Raw genomic sequence first — 14,434 nt, 5'->3', positions numbered from 1 at the left:
TGTTCTGTCAGGAAATTTCTCCTTAGTTCTAGGTTGCTTCTCTTCTTGATTAGTTTCCATCCGTTTCTTCTTCCTTATTTTGACTTGCATGCCTAATCTGCATTTTACAGCATTTTTTGGGAGGGATAGGTTGGACTGCAGTTAAGCAGTTCTGCTTTCTCCCTGCTGCTCACCACCTTCTTGTCATTGTCTCCCATTAATGCAGAGTTCCCCAACCTTTCCAACTTTGCTGGCCATTGTGGGGAGGAGAGGGGATGGTTCTGTGTGAGTTGCAGGCAAGCATACGTGCACACAACTCTATGTGTGCGAGTGGTGGGTACACGCACCTGCCACTCACACAAACGGAGCATGCATGCACAGGCCTGCCCACTGATGGCACAAGTGGGGGTGCATACACATCAGTGGTAGGTTGCTACCGGATCGCCCCGGATGCATTTGCAGAAGCATTGCACACAAGCACGAGTGTGTGTGCGTCCACGAGCGAACCGGTAGCAATGGGTTTTGAAACCCGCCCCACCTCCATGGCCCAGTTCTGAATGACTCAAGGCCTGGTAGTGGACCACAGCCTGGGGGTTGGGGACCCCTGCATTAATGGATCAATAATATCCTTGACTTTTCTCTTGGGTTTTACATATTGAAAGCTTATATTTGTTATTTTTGATTTTTGTTGTTGTTCATTTTGCACCTTAGCTTTCCTGACTTCATTTTCACAGGTTCTGGCTATTTGCTGATATTCTACTTTAAGTTATTTGCCTGTCTTTTCACTTTTTATACTTGTTCTTTTTGTTTTTCAATTTATCAGAGAATTCTTTGTGCAGCCATACTGGTTTCTTTTGAGATTTCTTATTTTTCTTCTAAATTGGAATTGTGCTAGACTGGGCTTTTTTAATCTCACTTTTCAAAGTTTTCCAAGATTCTTGGATTGTTTTTCCCTTGAGGATTCTCATCCATGGAATCCTTTTGAAACTCTCCTTAAGTTTATTGAAATCAGCTCTTTTGAAGTCCAAGACTCTAGTTTGACTTTGTTCTATTGCTTGGGATTGCATAGTGTTGAATTCCAATATTGCATGGTCACTCCCTGCCAAAGTTCATGTAACTTCAACACTTTCTATCATTTCATCTCTGTTAGTGAGGATTAAGTCCAGTATGGCTGACCCTCTAGTTCCCTTCTCTGCCTTTTGGAAGACTTCTCTGCTAGGTTTGTCATGCATCTATTTAATCTTCCATTAGGTGCAGAGTTTGTCTCCCAATTGATGTCAGGGTAGTTAAAGTCCCCCATTATTATTGTGGTATGCTTCCTGCATACCTTAGTTAACTGATAGCAAAAAGTTCATCTATTGCCTCTGTTTGATTGGGTGGCCTATAGTATACATTTGCAATGTATGGCAATGTCATTTTTTTCCCTTTTATATTGAAATGTATTCAAGATGGTTTTCATCATTTTCTGATGTATTTCTGTAGAGATATAGGTCTGTTTCTTTTAAACAATTTAAATCCCTCTAACTGTATATTCCATTCATGGGTTTCATCCTGATTTGATTTGATCTCCTTGCAGTCCAAGGGACTTTCAAGAGTCTTCTCTAACACCACAATTCAAAAGCATCAATTCTTTGGTACTCAGCCTTCTTTATGGTTAGAACCATTTAATACTCTACATATTTGTTGAAAAGCCTTTCTTTCCTAAACAGGGTGGACACTAGGGAACTGCATGTATCCAAGAGGATTTTCTTTTACACCCAGTGTATTTTGGAAGACAGGCCTAATATTAAACCTCAATGACATAAAGCAACCAAAGAGCTGATGTGAATAGCTGGCCAAGTAGAGATTACTACTAAAATGTAAAGTGGCCTACTCCCTGCCATGATGGTCTCACTATAATTATTGTCATGGGAAGTGTATCCTCATGGGCACTTCTCATCAAACTCATCTGGAGACCCTTCCCAAGGATCTAGAGATCCTTGCCTAGGACTAGTTACCGCGAAATTTGCCTGGGTGGGAGAATAAGGACCACAAACAACAGGAAAAGCAGAGGATTTTCCTTGCATCTCAAACAGTCTAAAGATGGTAAGCTCTTTTAGACTACTGCTTTTGGGAAGGATTCTATGGGATCCTGGGTGCCTTCCTCAATGCTTTTAGATAAACTAACATTGCCTTAGCTACCTTATCAGGTAGAATCAGCCACCCAAAACCTGGTCCACTCTATTTCTTTTTTATTCCTGATTGGTAAATACAAATGAAATAATTGATTGAAAGGCTATTATTTAGAAGCATAGTTGAAGTGGACAATTAATTGAAGATTATCATATTTTTCAGACTATAAGATGCTCCGGACTATAAGTTACACATTAGCTTTAGAGGAGGGAAACAAGAAAAAATAATCTGCCTGTTCACTATTCGGTGGCAAATGAGCCATGGCGAGCAGGCTGGGGTGGCAGCAATAGGCGGCAGTGCCGATCCCCGCTGCCTAGAACAGCTGATCGGCACCACACCAACCCGCCTCCCCCGCCGCAATATTCGCTCTATAAGACACACAGACATTTCCACCCACTTTTGTGGGGGGGAAGTGCATTTTATAGTCCAAAAAATACAGTAATCAATTTGAGTTGATTTGGAGTGTAGTTGTAAATTAAAGGAACAGATTAGCTGGAGTTGATTTGAATTTTCATCATGATTACACCAACCAAGTATTTCGGTCTATTGATATGATCACAGATGCTTATTTTATTATTTTTTAGCTACATAATCTGGGTGATAAAGCTCTATAGGTAGGTTTTGTTGTATTACAATATGTCAATTCTGTAGCAATAGCAAATGGAGTATGGTGAGAGGGATAGTGGGAAAACATTCTCCATGTTCATAATTATTGTACATATCTGTGTTTAAAGGGAAGACATAAGAAACTATTAATTCCAGAATATAAATTAGTTAGCAGGGGCAATATGATTTCATTCAGAAAACTAACATGAGAGGAAGAATTAAAGTCAGTCCTCCCAGTGTTACTTCCCATATCTCATTCTTTTTGTCATCCTTTGGCACATCCCTGCTCTGCTCTAAAACAAAAACAGTGGAGAATCAGGTGACAGGTTTTTTGGCGTTCTACCTGTCTCACATTTAAGGAATGCAATAAACATGTGATAGTTCATAATATTTAGAAACTTTATATGCCTTAATTTGTGAATGGAAAGAAAGTAGATCTGGATCTTCTGATAGATCTCTGGGTTAGATTGCTGAAGTGTCAAACATTTAATATTTTAACAGTAGCAGTAACAAAATTATTAATCTCTTCCTATCCCTACTCAAATAATAAAGCTGGTATGAAAACATTTATGTTAACCAGGACAGGATTTTAGTATGGAAGATTTCTGAGCCCTCTTCACCACTGGTATTCTGACCAAATTTCTCTACTCATTGTTTATCCTTTACAACAGGCTCAGATTCAGTTTCTCAAAATTCGGGGGTGGGGGGAGGGGAATGAGCTGAAGTTTGCCTATCACTGCCTTACTCCTTCTTTGATTATATTTGATGTGCCTAACAATCATAATTAGATACATCTGAACTGCCAAAGCTTAGGTCATTTAGAATAAGGTGAGGAAACTTACAGCCTTCTAGATGTAGGACTATAATTCCCATACTGTATCTAAGGTTTTATTTTCAATATATAAAATGAATAAACTGCAATTAAATATGTATAACAAGCAATTGCTGCTAATCAGTAAAAAAATTAAGTTTTGGGATTAGAGTTCAGTCTGAAAAAAATAGCCCCAGAGCCCAGGAATGCTTCTTGAATCCCAGCTATTTCTGGATCTCTAGATGGCAATGGTGGCAAAGTACCGGTAATGCATTTCTAGAATTTGTCTCTTATATCAGTTGTGGCCATTTTGAACCAGTTAGATTAGTTTACGCAAGCATTGGTTCTATCACAATTAGACTACTTCAGTGTAACCTATATAGAACTAACTTTAAAGATTATCCAGATACTTCAACTGCAGCAATTAAGATGTTAACTAGTATGCAATAACATCATGTATGCTTTAAAATGTAAAACAGATACTAAGGAACAGACAGGCATATAGGCTCCCGTCTTTAAAGCAACTTTATCTTTTTTGAAGCTTCACTACTAGCCTGAAAAAATATATAGCTGTTAGGCTTATGGATCTGTTCATTTCAAAGCATACAGAGCCCTAGAATTAATTTAGGCCTATCTTGAAAGACCTGTAGTTGCCAGTTGTTTTCTCAGCACAGTTAAATTGGTTTTATCTCTAAAAACATTAGAGCGAGTGTCTTTCTCAGTATGAAAGTGAGCAGGCATTGAAATTCGCAAGCAAGGCTACTGTTTTTAATGCCCCATTTGTTGAGCACAAAACAAAATATCTTTATTTATGTCAATCCCAGTTTTTTTAATTGTTTTTAACTCCCACTCTTTTAGTCTACAAGAAAAGAATCAAGCTCTTTCTCTTCAACCAAGTCTTTTGAGTTCAGATAATAATAATTTAGAGTTTTTTAAATTGGATTTCAACTGTTTGTACTTTACATGTTGACTTTTTAGCCATCTACGGTGTACTATGGAAGAAAAACAATTTACAAATTGAAACATTAATTAATGGATAAGATTTAAATCCACATTTTCCATGTCTTGAAACCCAATATAATTTCTTTTCTCTTTATTCCCGTTTTTACACAATTACTGTATATTGCAACCAACAGTATATTATTGTTTCTTAGGACAGTAGCCATGCAAATCAAGAGTATATACAAATACTTTTTGGTACAAATCAAATTTTCTTGTGTGATATTTTTCAGAGGGGCTTCTGAACAATGCCAGGGATACAAGTGTCATGGATACTCTACCACTGAATGGTAACCACGGCAATAGCTACAGCATTGCTAGCAGTGAGTACTTGAGCAACTGTGTGCAAATAATTGACCATAGCTATAACCACAGTGAGACTGCCTTAGAGAAAAAGATTCTGAAAGAACTCACTTCCAATTATATACCTTCCTACCTGAACAAACATGAATGTTCTAATGAACAAAGTAGGAATCTGATGAACAAATTTGTCAATAATCTTGGCAGTGGGAGTGACGATGCCATTGTTCTCGATGACGTCACCATGTTTAACCAGGAGGAGAACCTGGGCTTAGAACTCATTCATGAGGAATCAGATGCCCCACTGTTACCCCCAAGGGCATATTCTGCAGAGAACCACCAGCCTCACCATTATAGCAAAAGACGGATTCCACAAGACAACAGTGAAAGTTTTTTTCCCTTGCTAACCAATGAGCACACAGAAGATCTCCAGTCACCGAATAGGGATTCTCTTTACACTAGTATGCCTGCTCTGGCCAGCATGCCAGGCACAGAAAGTGTCACCACCAGCACTCAGACCGATCCCCCATCAACTAAAGGTGGCGATGGCGATGATGTGTACTACAAGAGTATGCCAAACCTGGGCTCCAGGAACCATATCCAACAGCTACACACTTACTATCAGTTGGGGCGGGGCAGTAGTGATGGATTTATAGTTCCACCAAACAAGGATGGGACCCTAACAGAAGAAACCTTGAAAGGACCAGCTCACTTGGTCACTAGTCTATAGAACACTAAGTAAACATTTTAATAAAACAAATGCTCCCTGTACAACATCTGGATTATTGTCTGGATTTAAATCAAAGCAGTGGTAATATTGTGTGTTCTCCTACTCCATATTGTTCTAAACAACCAACAGTTCTCATAACTTTTTAATGGAATTGATAGGCCCACAAAGGAAAAAAGGCTAACTGCCTGTTGTTCCCCCTCACCCAACACATACACTGGCGTCACATCAGAGAGACCATATGCTAATAAATGAGATACAGAAGGAAGTGGTCCATTGTGTGGCCTTCTCACATTATACTGTATTTGTTTAAGCATCTTTGGGTGCTGTCTTCTTAGTACCAAGGACCTGACTTACAAAAGGCCAAACATGCATTTGAAACTACTAGCAATGATGCGTCTAGATTGGAGTGCTGCACAAAACAGAAGCAAAAATAGCAAAACTGTTTATTCTGAATCTGTATCACATAATAGTTTGGGGTTTTGGTTTTTGGTTTGGGCTTTTTTTGTGTATGTGTGTCTCTCTTTCTCTCTCTCACACCACTTAATTTAGCCAAAGCTCACTGAACTGTGGAGCAAACAACATCTAATGAAATAGAAAAAAAGTTGGTAATTGTATGCTACATGGTATATTTTTATGTTTTTCTGTATTAACTGATGATAATTCTAATGGCAGAAAAAATGGAACAGTTCCTATGTAATGTACAGATACTAGCATTGCACATATAGTCTACTCTTTGTTCCGCCAAAACTTGCGTCCCTGTTAATGTGGTGGAAAAAAAACTTTTTCTGTTGTGCTGGTCTTGCAAGTTTGTCTACCAGTAGAAACAATTCTTTTCATGTATTCTTTATTTGGCCTTTTTTCCTCTCTCTCTCATTTAAAAAAAAATCACTGAGTAAACAAAGTAATGATTCTTTAATTTTGGGTTATGTGATATCACACTTTGTGTTTGTGTGTATGTTTGTGTGTCAGTATGCAATATATATAAATGTGCATATAGACACAGATAAACATCCACACAATATACTCCGTTTCTTCTATCTACGGATTTGCCAACAGTTTCTTTTTTTCAGATTAGAAACTTGATCCACGTGTGTTTCCAGGGCACAATTGATGAGATGCAGCAGCCTTTGTGGTCATCAGTCCCTTCACCAAGGCATTATGTCCCTTCCAGTAGCTGGGATTTTATAATGGGATTTATGCAGATGAACATAATGCCTTTACAGGAGTCAAAATCTAACCTCAGGCTAGGAACTTTCACTGCGATGGTTTGAAAAACTGCTTCATAGCAAAGATATTTTTAAAAGCCTATTTTGAAGTGGTAAAAAAATATATACAAACCCTTCCATTATTTTTCCTAACAGGAAATGTATTTATTTGACAAGATTTAAAGTAATGTAGACCTTCCCAGAAGGTAAATTAGCAGCACAGATTTTACTCTTTTTTTTAATTTATGATGCATTTTGTATGGTCACCCAGTTGAATGACCTCATTACTAATATTTGTTGTAACAGTGAAATTTGTTTGCCAACCAATAAACAACTGATTAAGATTTAGAAGGCACTGTATATATGTCCTGTACAATCAGTCTCTTCTGATTTATCTCCCTTTCTATCTTTAGCAAAAGAATATTAGTTCTTTTAGTGCTGAAGGTAGCTATACAAATGAAAGGATTACTCAGCACAGACTGATGTAGAGAAGGAAATAAACCAGGTATCTAAACTTGTGAGGCAGGCATAAAAACGAAGGGCCTGGGGTTTAGTTGGGGATACACGGACTTTAGCTTTAGCTAAAAAGAGGAGCTATTTTTTTTTACATACATTTTTCTACCATATTTATACTGTATGTAGCATTTACTGTTTGATGGATCTTTGTAGATCATACCAGCCCATAACATAGTGGCATGAAACAGTCCCTGTGCACCTTTTATGTAGCCATTTTGAAGAGTTAATTTCAACAGATAACAGAAGGCCCTTAACTCCACTACTGATATTATATGAGTGCTGTAGGGCACTCCTGGAGTAATCTGTGAATGCAGAATTCATGTTTGCAGTTGTGGATAACAGCAATAGCCCTTATGATACTCACAGGTGACAAAACTGGGAATTAACTCAGTCTTCCTGTTACAGCTACCCAGAATACTAGAACAGGATGTAGTACAGGTAGTCCTCGACTTACAACAGTTCATTCAGTGACCAAAGTTACAACGGCACTGAAAAAAGAGACTTATGACCATTTTTCACTTAAGATTGCAGCATTTCCCCCCTCCCCCAGTTACATGATCAAAATTCAGATACATGGCAACTGACTCATATTTATGACCATTGCAGTGTCCCAGGGTCATGTGATCACCATTTGCAACCTTCTTACAAGCAAAGTCAATGGGGAAGCCAGATTCACTTTACAACTGTGTGACTAACTTGACAACAGCAGTGATTCACTTAACAACTGTGGCAAGAAAAGTCATAAAATGGGGTAAACATTGACTTAACAAACGTCTCACATAGCAACAGAAATTTCGGGCTCAATTTTGGTCATAAGTCGAGGACCACCTGTATACAGAGCAAGGGACTTCTTGATCAGCTTTGGGATTTGCTTAATTCTCTTCTCCCTATCATAATCCCAAGAAAAATCCTAATTGTTACATTATTTCCATTTTCAGAAGCATTTGGATGAATTCCTTGAAACAGAAGTAGCAGCTGCTTCAAGGATGTTCCAGCTCTTACTTGGTTGAAGCTACTGTATTATGAAGGGCACATTACTTGCATTAATGGCATTCACGTACAGTAATGGCTAATTTGATTCTGTTTTGTGAAACAGAAATGCAAACACATTTGAAGTTTCTCCTAGATCTTTTGTTCTTGTTTTACTACTTGGTCCTCGTTAATTCTCTGGAAAGGCAATATTATTCTCAGTTGCTTTAACTGGCTTTAACCATGGAGAAAACCTTCTAAATTCAGGAGGAGATCAAATAGCTGTGCTGAATTGTATCCTTTGAAGAGATGTGGATAAAATCCCTTTGCTATTCCATACACCCCCAACCTAAGTGCTCTTTTGTTGATACTTGCTTGCAGGATTTTGCAAAATAAAATTAAAATCCACCAGTTCTATCTGAAGTTGATTTATTGAGACACATCCATTAATAATTTTTAAGTGACTTGATTAGGAAAAGATTAGAATAAACACAGAAAATAGAAGAGGACATCTCAGGAAATGAGATATGACCAACATAATTTATTACTTTTGTGAGTGTTGTGCACATTCTTCCAGCTTTTAGGAACATCTCAGGTAAATTTTCCCTGAATTTACATGGAAACAGACCAATATTTTTCATATCCCTATCTTTTAGCCCAGTGCAGGTGACAATCAAGACTGAATCAATGTGTGGAGGGAAATAACATTTCATCCACTCTTTCCATCTCCCAATCAACACACAACACACAGAAATGTTCATCAATGATAACTGTCCTTTGCAAAAGACAGTCCTTTTATTATTGCATTTTTCTTACCTCAGTATACTAAAATCAACAGCATGGACTTCCACCACCTGTTGTCATCTTTCTCTTTCGTGTGTGTGTTCTCCTCCCACAAAAATATGCAAATGTCAGCGCCCAATCATTCAGTTCTATGCAGATGCAATGCATTGCCAAGATCCAGCTGACTACCGATCAGCTGTAAACCTGACCAAAGAAGGAGTTCTGCTCCCTTGCCATATGTGCAGGGGAAGATAAAAAAGAAAGATTAAGGCAACTGATGAAAGAGCAACCCTTGCAACTTCTGTGACAAAGAAGATCTCTCAGTGAGAGATAAGTCCAGTAAGAAAGCTACCATGAAAGAACTACAAGTATCAATGAGCTCTGAGGGGCAAACAGGAACACACAACACGTTAGAAATGCACAGGCTACTAAACTCTAGGTGGTGGGAGCCATTTCATTGACTCTGCAAGACTTAAATGCTGAACATAAAGCTCACAACTGAACACTAAATCTTATTTTCTCCCTCTCTGATTTATCACCTTATTTGGCCACACCTCTTGACGTGTCTTCCTGCATAGACCCCACATTTCAAACATACACTCAAATCTTTGTTACAGTATATTAGATAGCTGAATACCAGAAGGATAAATTAGGGACAGAGTCGTCTCAAAACATTAGTTGGGCTTCAAAAACCAAGAAAGGCACACTGAAGTTCTTCTAAGCAGTTTTATTTATTGTTTCTCATCCATAGATGAAATCTTTCCAAGATAAAGCAAACTACTTACACCATTAAATATATTCTCTGAGGTCTCATATGAAAGAGCTGTTCTGGTTCTCTTTCTCCCACTCAAATATCTAAACTTCACTGTCTTTTTTTTTTTTTTTAAATTTGATTTATATGCCGCCCTTCTCCGGAGACTCAGGGTGGCTTACAATGTGCTAAGCAATAGCCTTCATCCTTTTGTATATTTATACAAAGTCAGCTTATTGCCCCCATAACTGGGTCCTCAATTTACCTACCTTAGAAAGGATGGAAGGCTGAGTCAACCTTGAGCCTGGCGAGATTCGAACCTGTAGTAATTGCAGGCAACTGGTCTTAATAACAGGGTGCTTTAGACCATTGTACTACCAAGGCTCCAGTCTTTTGCTGTCTGAAATGTACTCCCTTCTTCTGGGAATCCAGAATAAATTCCATCAGAACACCTTGTTAACATAATTATTCAACTAATAAGTGGCCTTTGTAAACAAAAATGATGCCATGTATGAAAACTGTATAGTATTGCTATTGTTCAGGATTCCACTGAGGACAGGAAACTAAGAACTCAGGTGGCACAATTACACTATTTTCCTTTCTGTTTTTAAGCCTAGATCTTGCAGAACTACAACTCCAGCAAACCTAGGCAACATTGCCAATAATTAGGAATGCGACAAAGATAATTTGTGGCATCCCTAATTAGGGATGAAGGAATGAAGAGTGACACATTATCCATTCCTACCTCACATCAGAAACCTTGTCCTAACATTGGGATGTCATTTCACATACCAAAACTTTCTTGACCAGCCATTGTTGACAAATCATAAGGCTCCCATTCCCATTTGCTGTTGGGAAGTTGCTGTTTTTAATATCTGAACAAGCATTTTGCTGCCAGAAATAAAAAATAGAAAACTATTTTTAAAAAATTGGACTGTATATATTTGTTTGTTTTACTTATTTTTTATCTTCTATTAAGTAACATTATTAAGTAAACCATATAATGACTTCAACATCACATGAATTGATAGGCATTGACAGAAAATAGCTATTCTTTCAATATTGCCCTTTTACAATACTTTTAATTGTAATCATAAAACTATGCAATGTCTAACTATATAGTCCCTCTGTTAATTTCCAATATAATTAAGAGACTATGATCATCTACAGAAATTATGCTCAAAAAGAAAAATTTTCTTTCAAAGGGAGCCACCGTAGCACAAGACCAAACCTTATTAACTAATGTTGTGTTTTGAATACCAGATTCCTAACAATTATATTTATCTATACCATTTTCCCCCAAAAAGGTTTATATACACCTTTTATTGAATTAATTCCCTGCATTACTAAGGGGGAGCAGGGGAAGGGATAGGAAGCAAAACTGACATGCAGGGTGTCATTGATAGGTAAAGCCATCTCTTTCCACTCTCCATATCTTCTGTACCCATGTCCCAAACCTGAGTATCCTTCAGTTTGCCACCTTTCTGATTCCTTTGGGCCCTTCACCTCCTTTTCTCAGGACAGAAGTTGATACGAAAAATGTATGGTAAGAACTGACAGCAGACATTTACCTAGGAAAAGCCTTCATATGAATGACTTGGATGGTTAAAGTGAACCCAGACATTCCCTACCATGATTAGGGATCATAAACTACGTTTGCTGGCTGGTAGATGTATGAACATTTCCCATCCTAATATGAGCTCTCCATTCCTCTTGAATTATAAGTGCTGCTTTCTTTCTTTTACCTCCTTCACACTTGCCAGATACAATAATTATTTTAGTTCATTATCCACTCAGATCTTCACAAGAAGTTAACCTGTATCCTTATGTCATTTTGGGATATGTGCATGAGTGTGTGCAAATTTAAATATTCCCACATATAGTATCTTGGAGACTTCCCTGGTACTGAGGAACTAATCCTTGATATATTTTTTTTACCCTGATTTTGCTTCAAATGAAGAGTTTGCCTGAGTTTGGAACTGGATGGAGCAAATACAAACTGAAAACCATTACATTGCAGAGTATTTCTGATCAGGATTCCAAATGCTCCATTCTTTTGAGATGTTCTTAAATTGTGCAAAATCGTTACCATTTTGCTTTACAAACACAGGCATTTTCTGTGTTGAGCATAAATGCAAGGTAAAGGGAGGGTGGTAGAAAAGCAGCATGTGAAAGAGACTCCTCCAATGTGAGGCATACCTTTCCAGACTTCTAGTCCAAATTCTAGTTTCATCTCTTTCTGAGGGATACACTACCTCTCTCCCTTGAATTCCCCTCCCCCACCCCCTGCACATGTGTTTTGTGTTCACTGAGAAAGTCTGTTTCATAGGGCTCTTGGAGAACATGCTTCCGCTTGAGTCTTTTATCATTTTCTGCATTTTGCCACTGTTGCCTGGTACTTTCTTCATGTTAATGGATGGTTCTGTTTTGGGAGAACTGATTAACTATTAATATAAACATGCAGATCACTCAGGGTCCAGGGTCTAAGCTAGTCTCTAAAGAGATTGGAAAACAGATGTCTAAAAAGCAAGTGTATTTACTCTAAAGTGGACTTTATTTCAGGTGCAATTCTTTTTTTAAAAAAAAAGTTCTAAGCATTTACAAGTGCAGCCAATCTGCATGCACGTCATTGGAATGTGAGGTTTTTGCAGGTAATGATGTGTGAGTACTGATCTGAGAACTAATCCGAGGAAGATCTTAAGCAGTCCAAGCTTTGACCTTAAATGAATAGTGAGCAACTCCCTCACAGAGCCTTCTAACCTGCTAAGAAATATAATTGGGAATCTGCAGGATTTTTCATGCCCTATTCTCTCAACCCATCTTGAAAGAATTGACAAAAAATCCTGATGAACAATATAAATGACCAGAATTAAGCTAATTTACCAGAAAGCTATGAAATAAAGAAATATCCTAATTATTACATCTATTATCATCCTGGAACAACCCCCTGCATTCTGATGAAACCTAATTATGCCCTTCATCCTTTAGTGTCTGGGAAATTGATAACATGCTAGAAAGTTTGAATAATCCAGATCTTATGCTTCCTTCTCTAATATGCATTCAAAACTCTCCTGTACCACATCAAGTTAGATTTTTTTTATCATTCAAATATATGGCCAACCTCTAGGTAATGGTGACTATGATGCAGAAATGGAAGGTCTCTTCAACAAAATCCTCCCAGTCTTCACTAAAAGACTGGCATTTGCTGATCGCAGATAAATAAAAATGAGATTTTCAGCCTACCTAATGACATCTAACCTGGATGCTTATTGGCTTTGATTTCAGACAAACATCTCTGTACTGTTTTGAAAGCTGAGATCCAACTCACACTGGTAACATGTAACTAGCTGACTTTACTGGTTTCATATAGACGTGTGTTTGTTGCCTTCCTTAATCTTCCTGTCTCCTCTCCATATCCAAATAAACTTGTTTTTATATCTGGACATTTGGGTCTATTGTTTTTTTTAAATAATTTCTCATAAAAGGGTTCTAACATAGTTATTAGGATTTTGTTCAATTGTTTGTTGAGCTTTTGTTCTGTGTTTGTATTTCTGGGCTATGGGAAAGGATTTACAAAGTGACTTTATTCTTCCTAGAGCTGGGCTACAGGTGCCCTCGTCAAAATGTCAGAAACTCTTTTCTTGGCCAGATGCCCATCTTCCATGGGAGAAGAATCCTTGGAAAGCAGCAGCTTTTCACAAGCAAAGCTCCTCCCTCCCAAATCCCCATCTGCCCCATACTTCTTCAGGTTATTTTCCAACATATTCCTTTCTATCACAGAGCAGCTGATTTACACATAATATCCAGTTGTGAATTGTTGCAAAAAACTTTACATACTATTGACAAATTCAACATCTTAATCTGTTGACAAATACCTTCATGTAAAGAAAAAACACCTGGTTATATTTCTATGAAATGTTAACTTTGTTTGCAAAAATAAAAAGAAAAAAACATCTTTTATCAAGTTCAATTTCTGAAGTCTTCCTCCGGATTCTTTTTCAGCCAACAGCCCTGGACTAACCAACAACAGCAACAATGGCGACCATACTTCTTTATAGATCAGCCCTGGCTACCCTGGCCTGGGCTGAATCTCTCCCTTCGTCTCAGCAAGGAAAATGTCTGACCAGCTTTGTGGGGATTTGGAAAACGCATATTTTTTAAAAAAAAAAACCACATAAAAAGCCTAACACTACTTTCAAAAACTTCACTAATGCAAGATTTACAAAGCCACAAATGCAACTCTCAGGGAACATATACATCCTCCAAAAACTATTTTCCATACTTACAAAAACCATTTGTACCTTGTTTGCTACAGAAAAATCTTTAGCAAAAAAACAACAACAAAAGAATATAAGCTGTATATTCGTAGACGAACAGCTTTTTTCTGCTTCCCAAGTAGAAAGAAAGAAGAGCAAACCAGGAATGGTCCTAAAAAGAAAGTATTGTACTGTATGCAAAATTGACTAAGACTTGGTAACAAACTATTATTATTATTATTATTATTATTATTATTATTATTATTATTATTATTATTATTACTAACAAACTAGGGATATGTACTGTATCATAATCACCCACATTTCACATTAAATGGTTCAATTTTATAGTAAAAC

At 37.5% G+C, this 14,434-nt stretch overlaps 1 protein-coding gene across 1 annotated transcript in view; it reads left to right on the top strand.

Moving 5' to 3' along the window:
* ADGRL3 (adhesion G protein-coupled receptor L3) overlaps positions 1 to 6,075 on the top strand; it is a 425,730-nt gene extending 419,655 nt beyond the window's left edge. Inside the window, exon 24 of the mRNA XM_070938393.1 lies at positions 4,801 to 6,075. Coding sequence (XP_070794494.1) covers positions 4,801 to 5,597 — 797 coding nt within the window. The 3' untranslated portion in view covers positions 5,598 to 6,075. The remainder of the gene's footprint in view (positions 1 to 4,800) is intronic.
* Positions 6,076 to 14,434: the final 8,359 nt, after the last annotated feature.

Source organism: Pituophis catenifer, unplaced genomic scaffold (genome assembly GCF_029215685.1).
Source record: "Pituophis catenifer annectens isolate HBS135680 unplaced genomic scaffold, rPitCat1.0.hap2 SCAF_2, whole genome shotgun sequence".
NCBI classification, from domain to species: domain Eukaryota; kingdom Metazoa; phylum Chordata; class Lepidosauria; order Squamata; family Colubridae; genus Pituophis; species Pituophis catenifer.
Note: the sequence above shows the minus strand (reverse complement) of the source record. Positions and strands in the feature narration are given on the sequence as shown.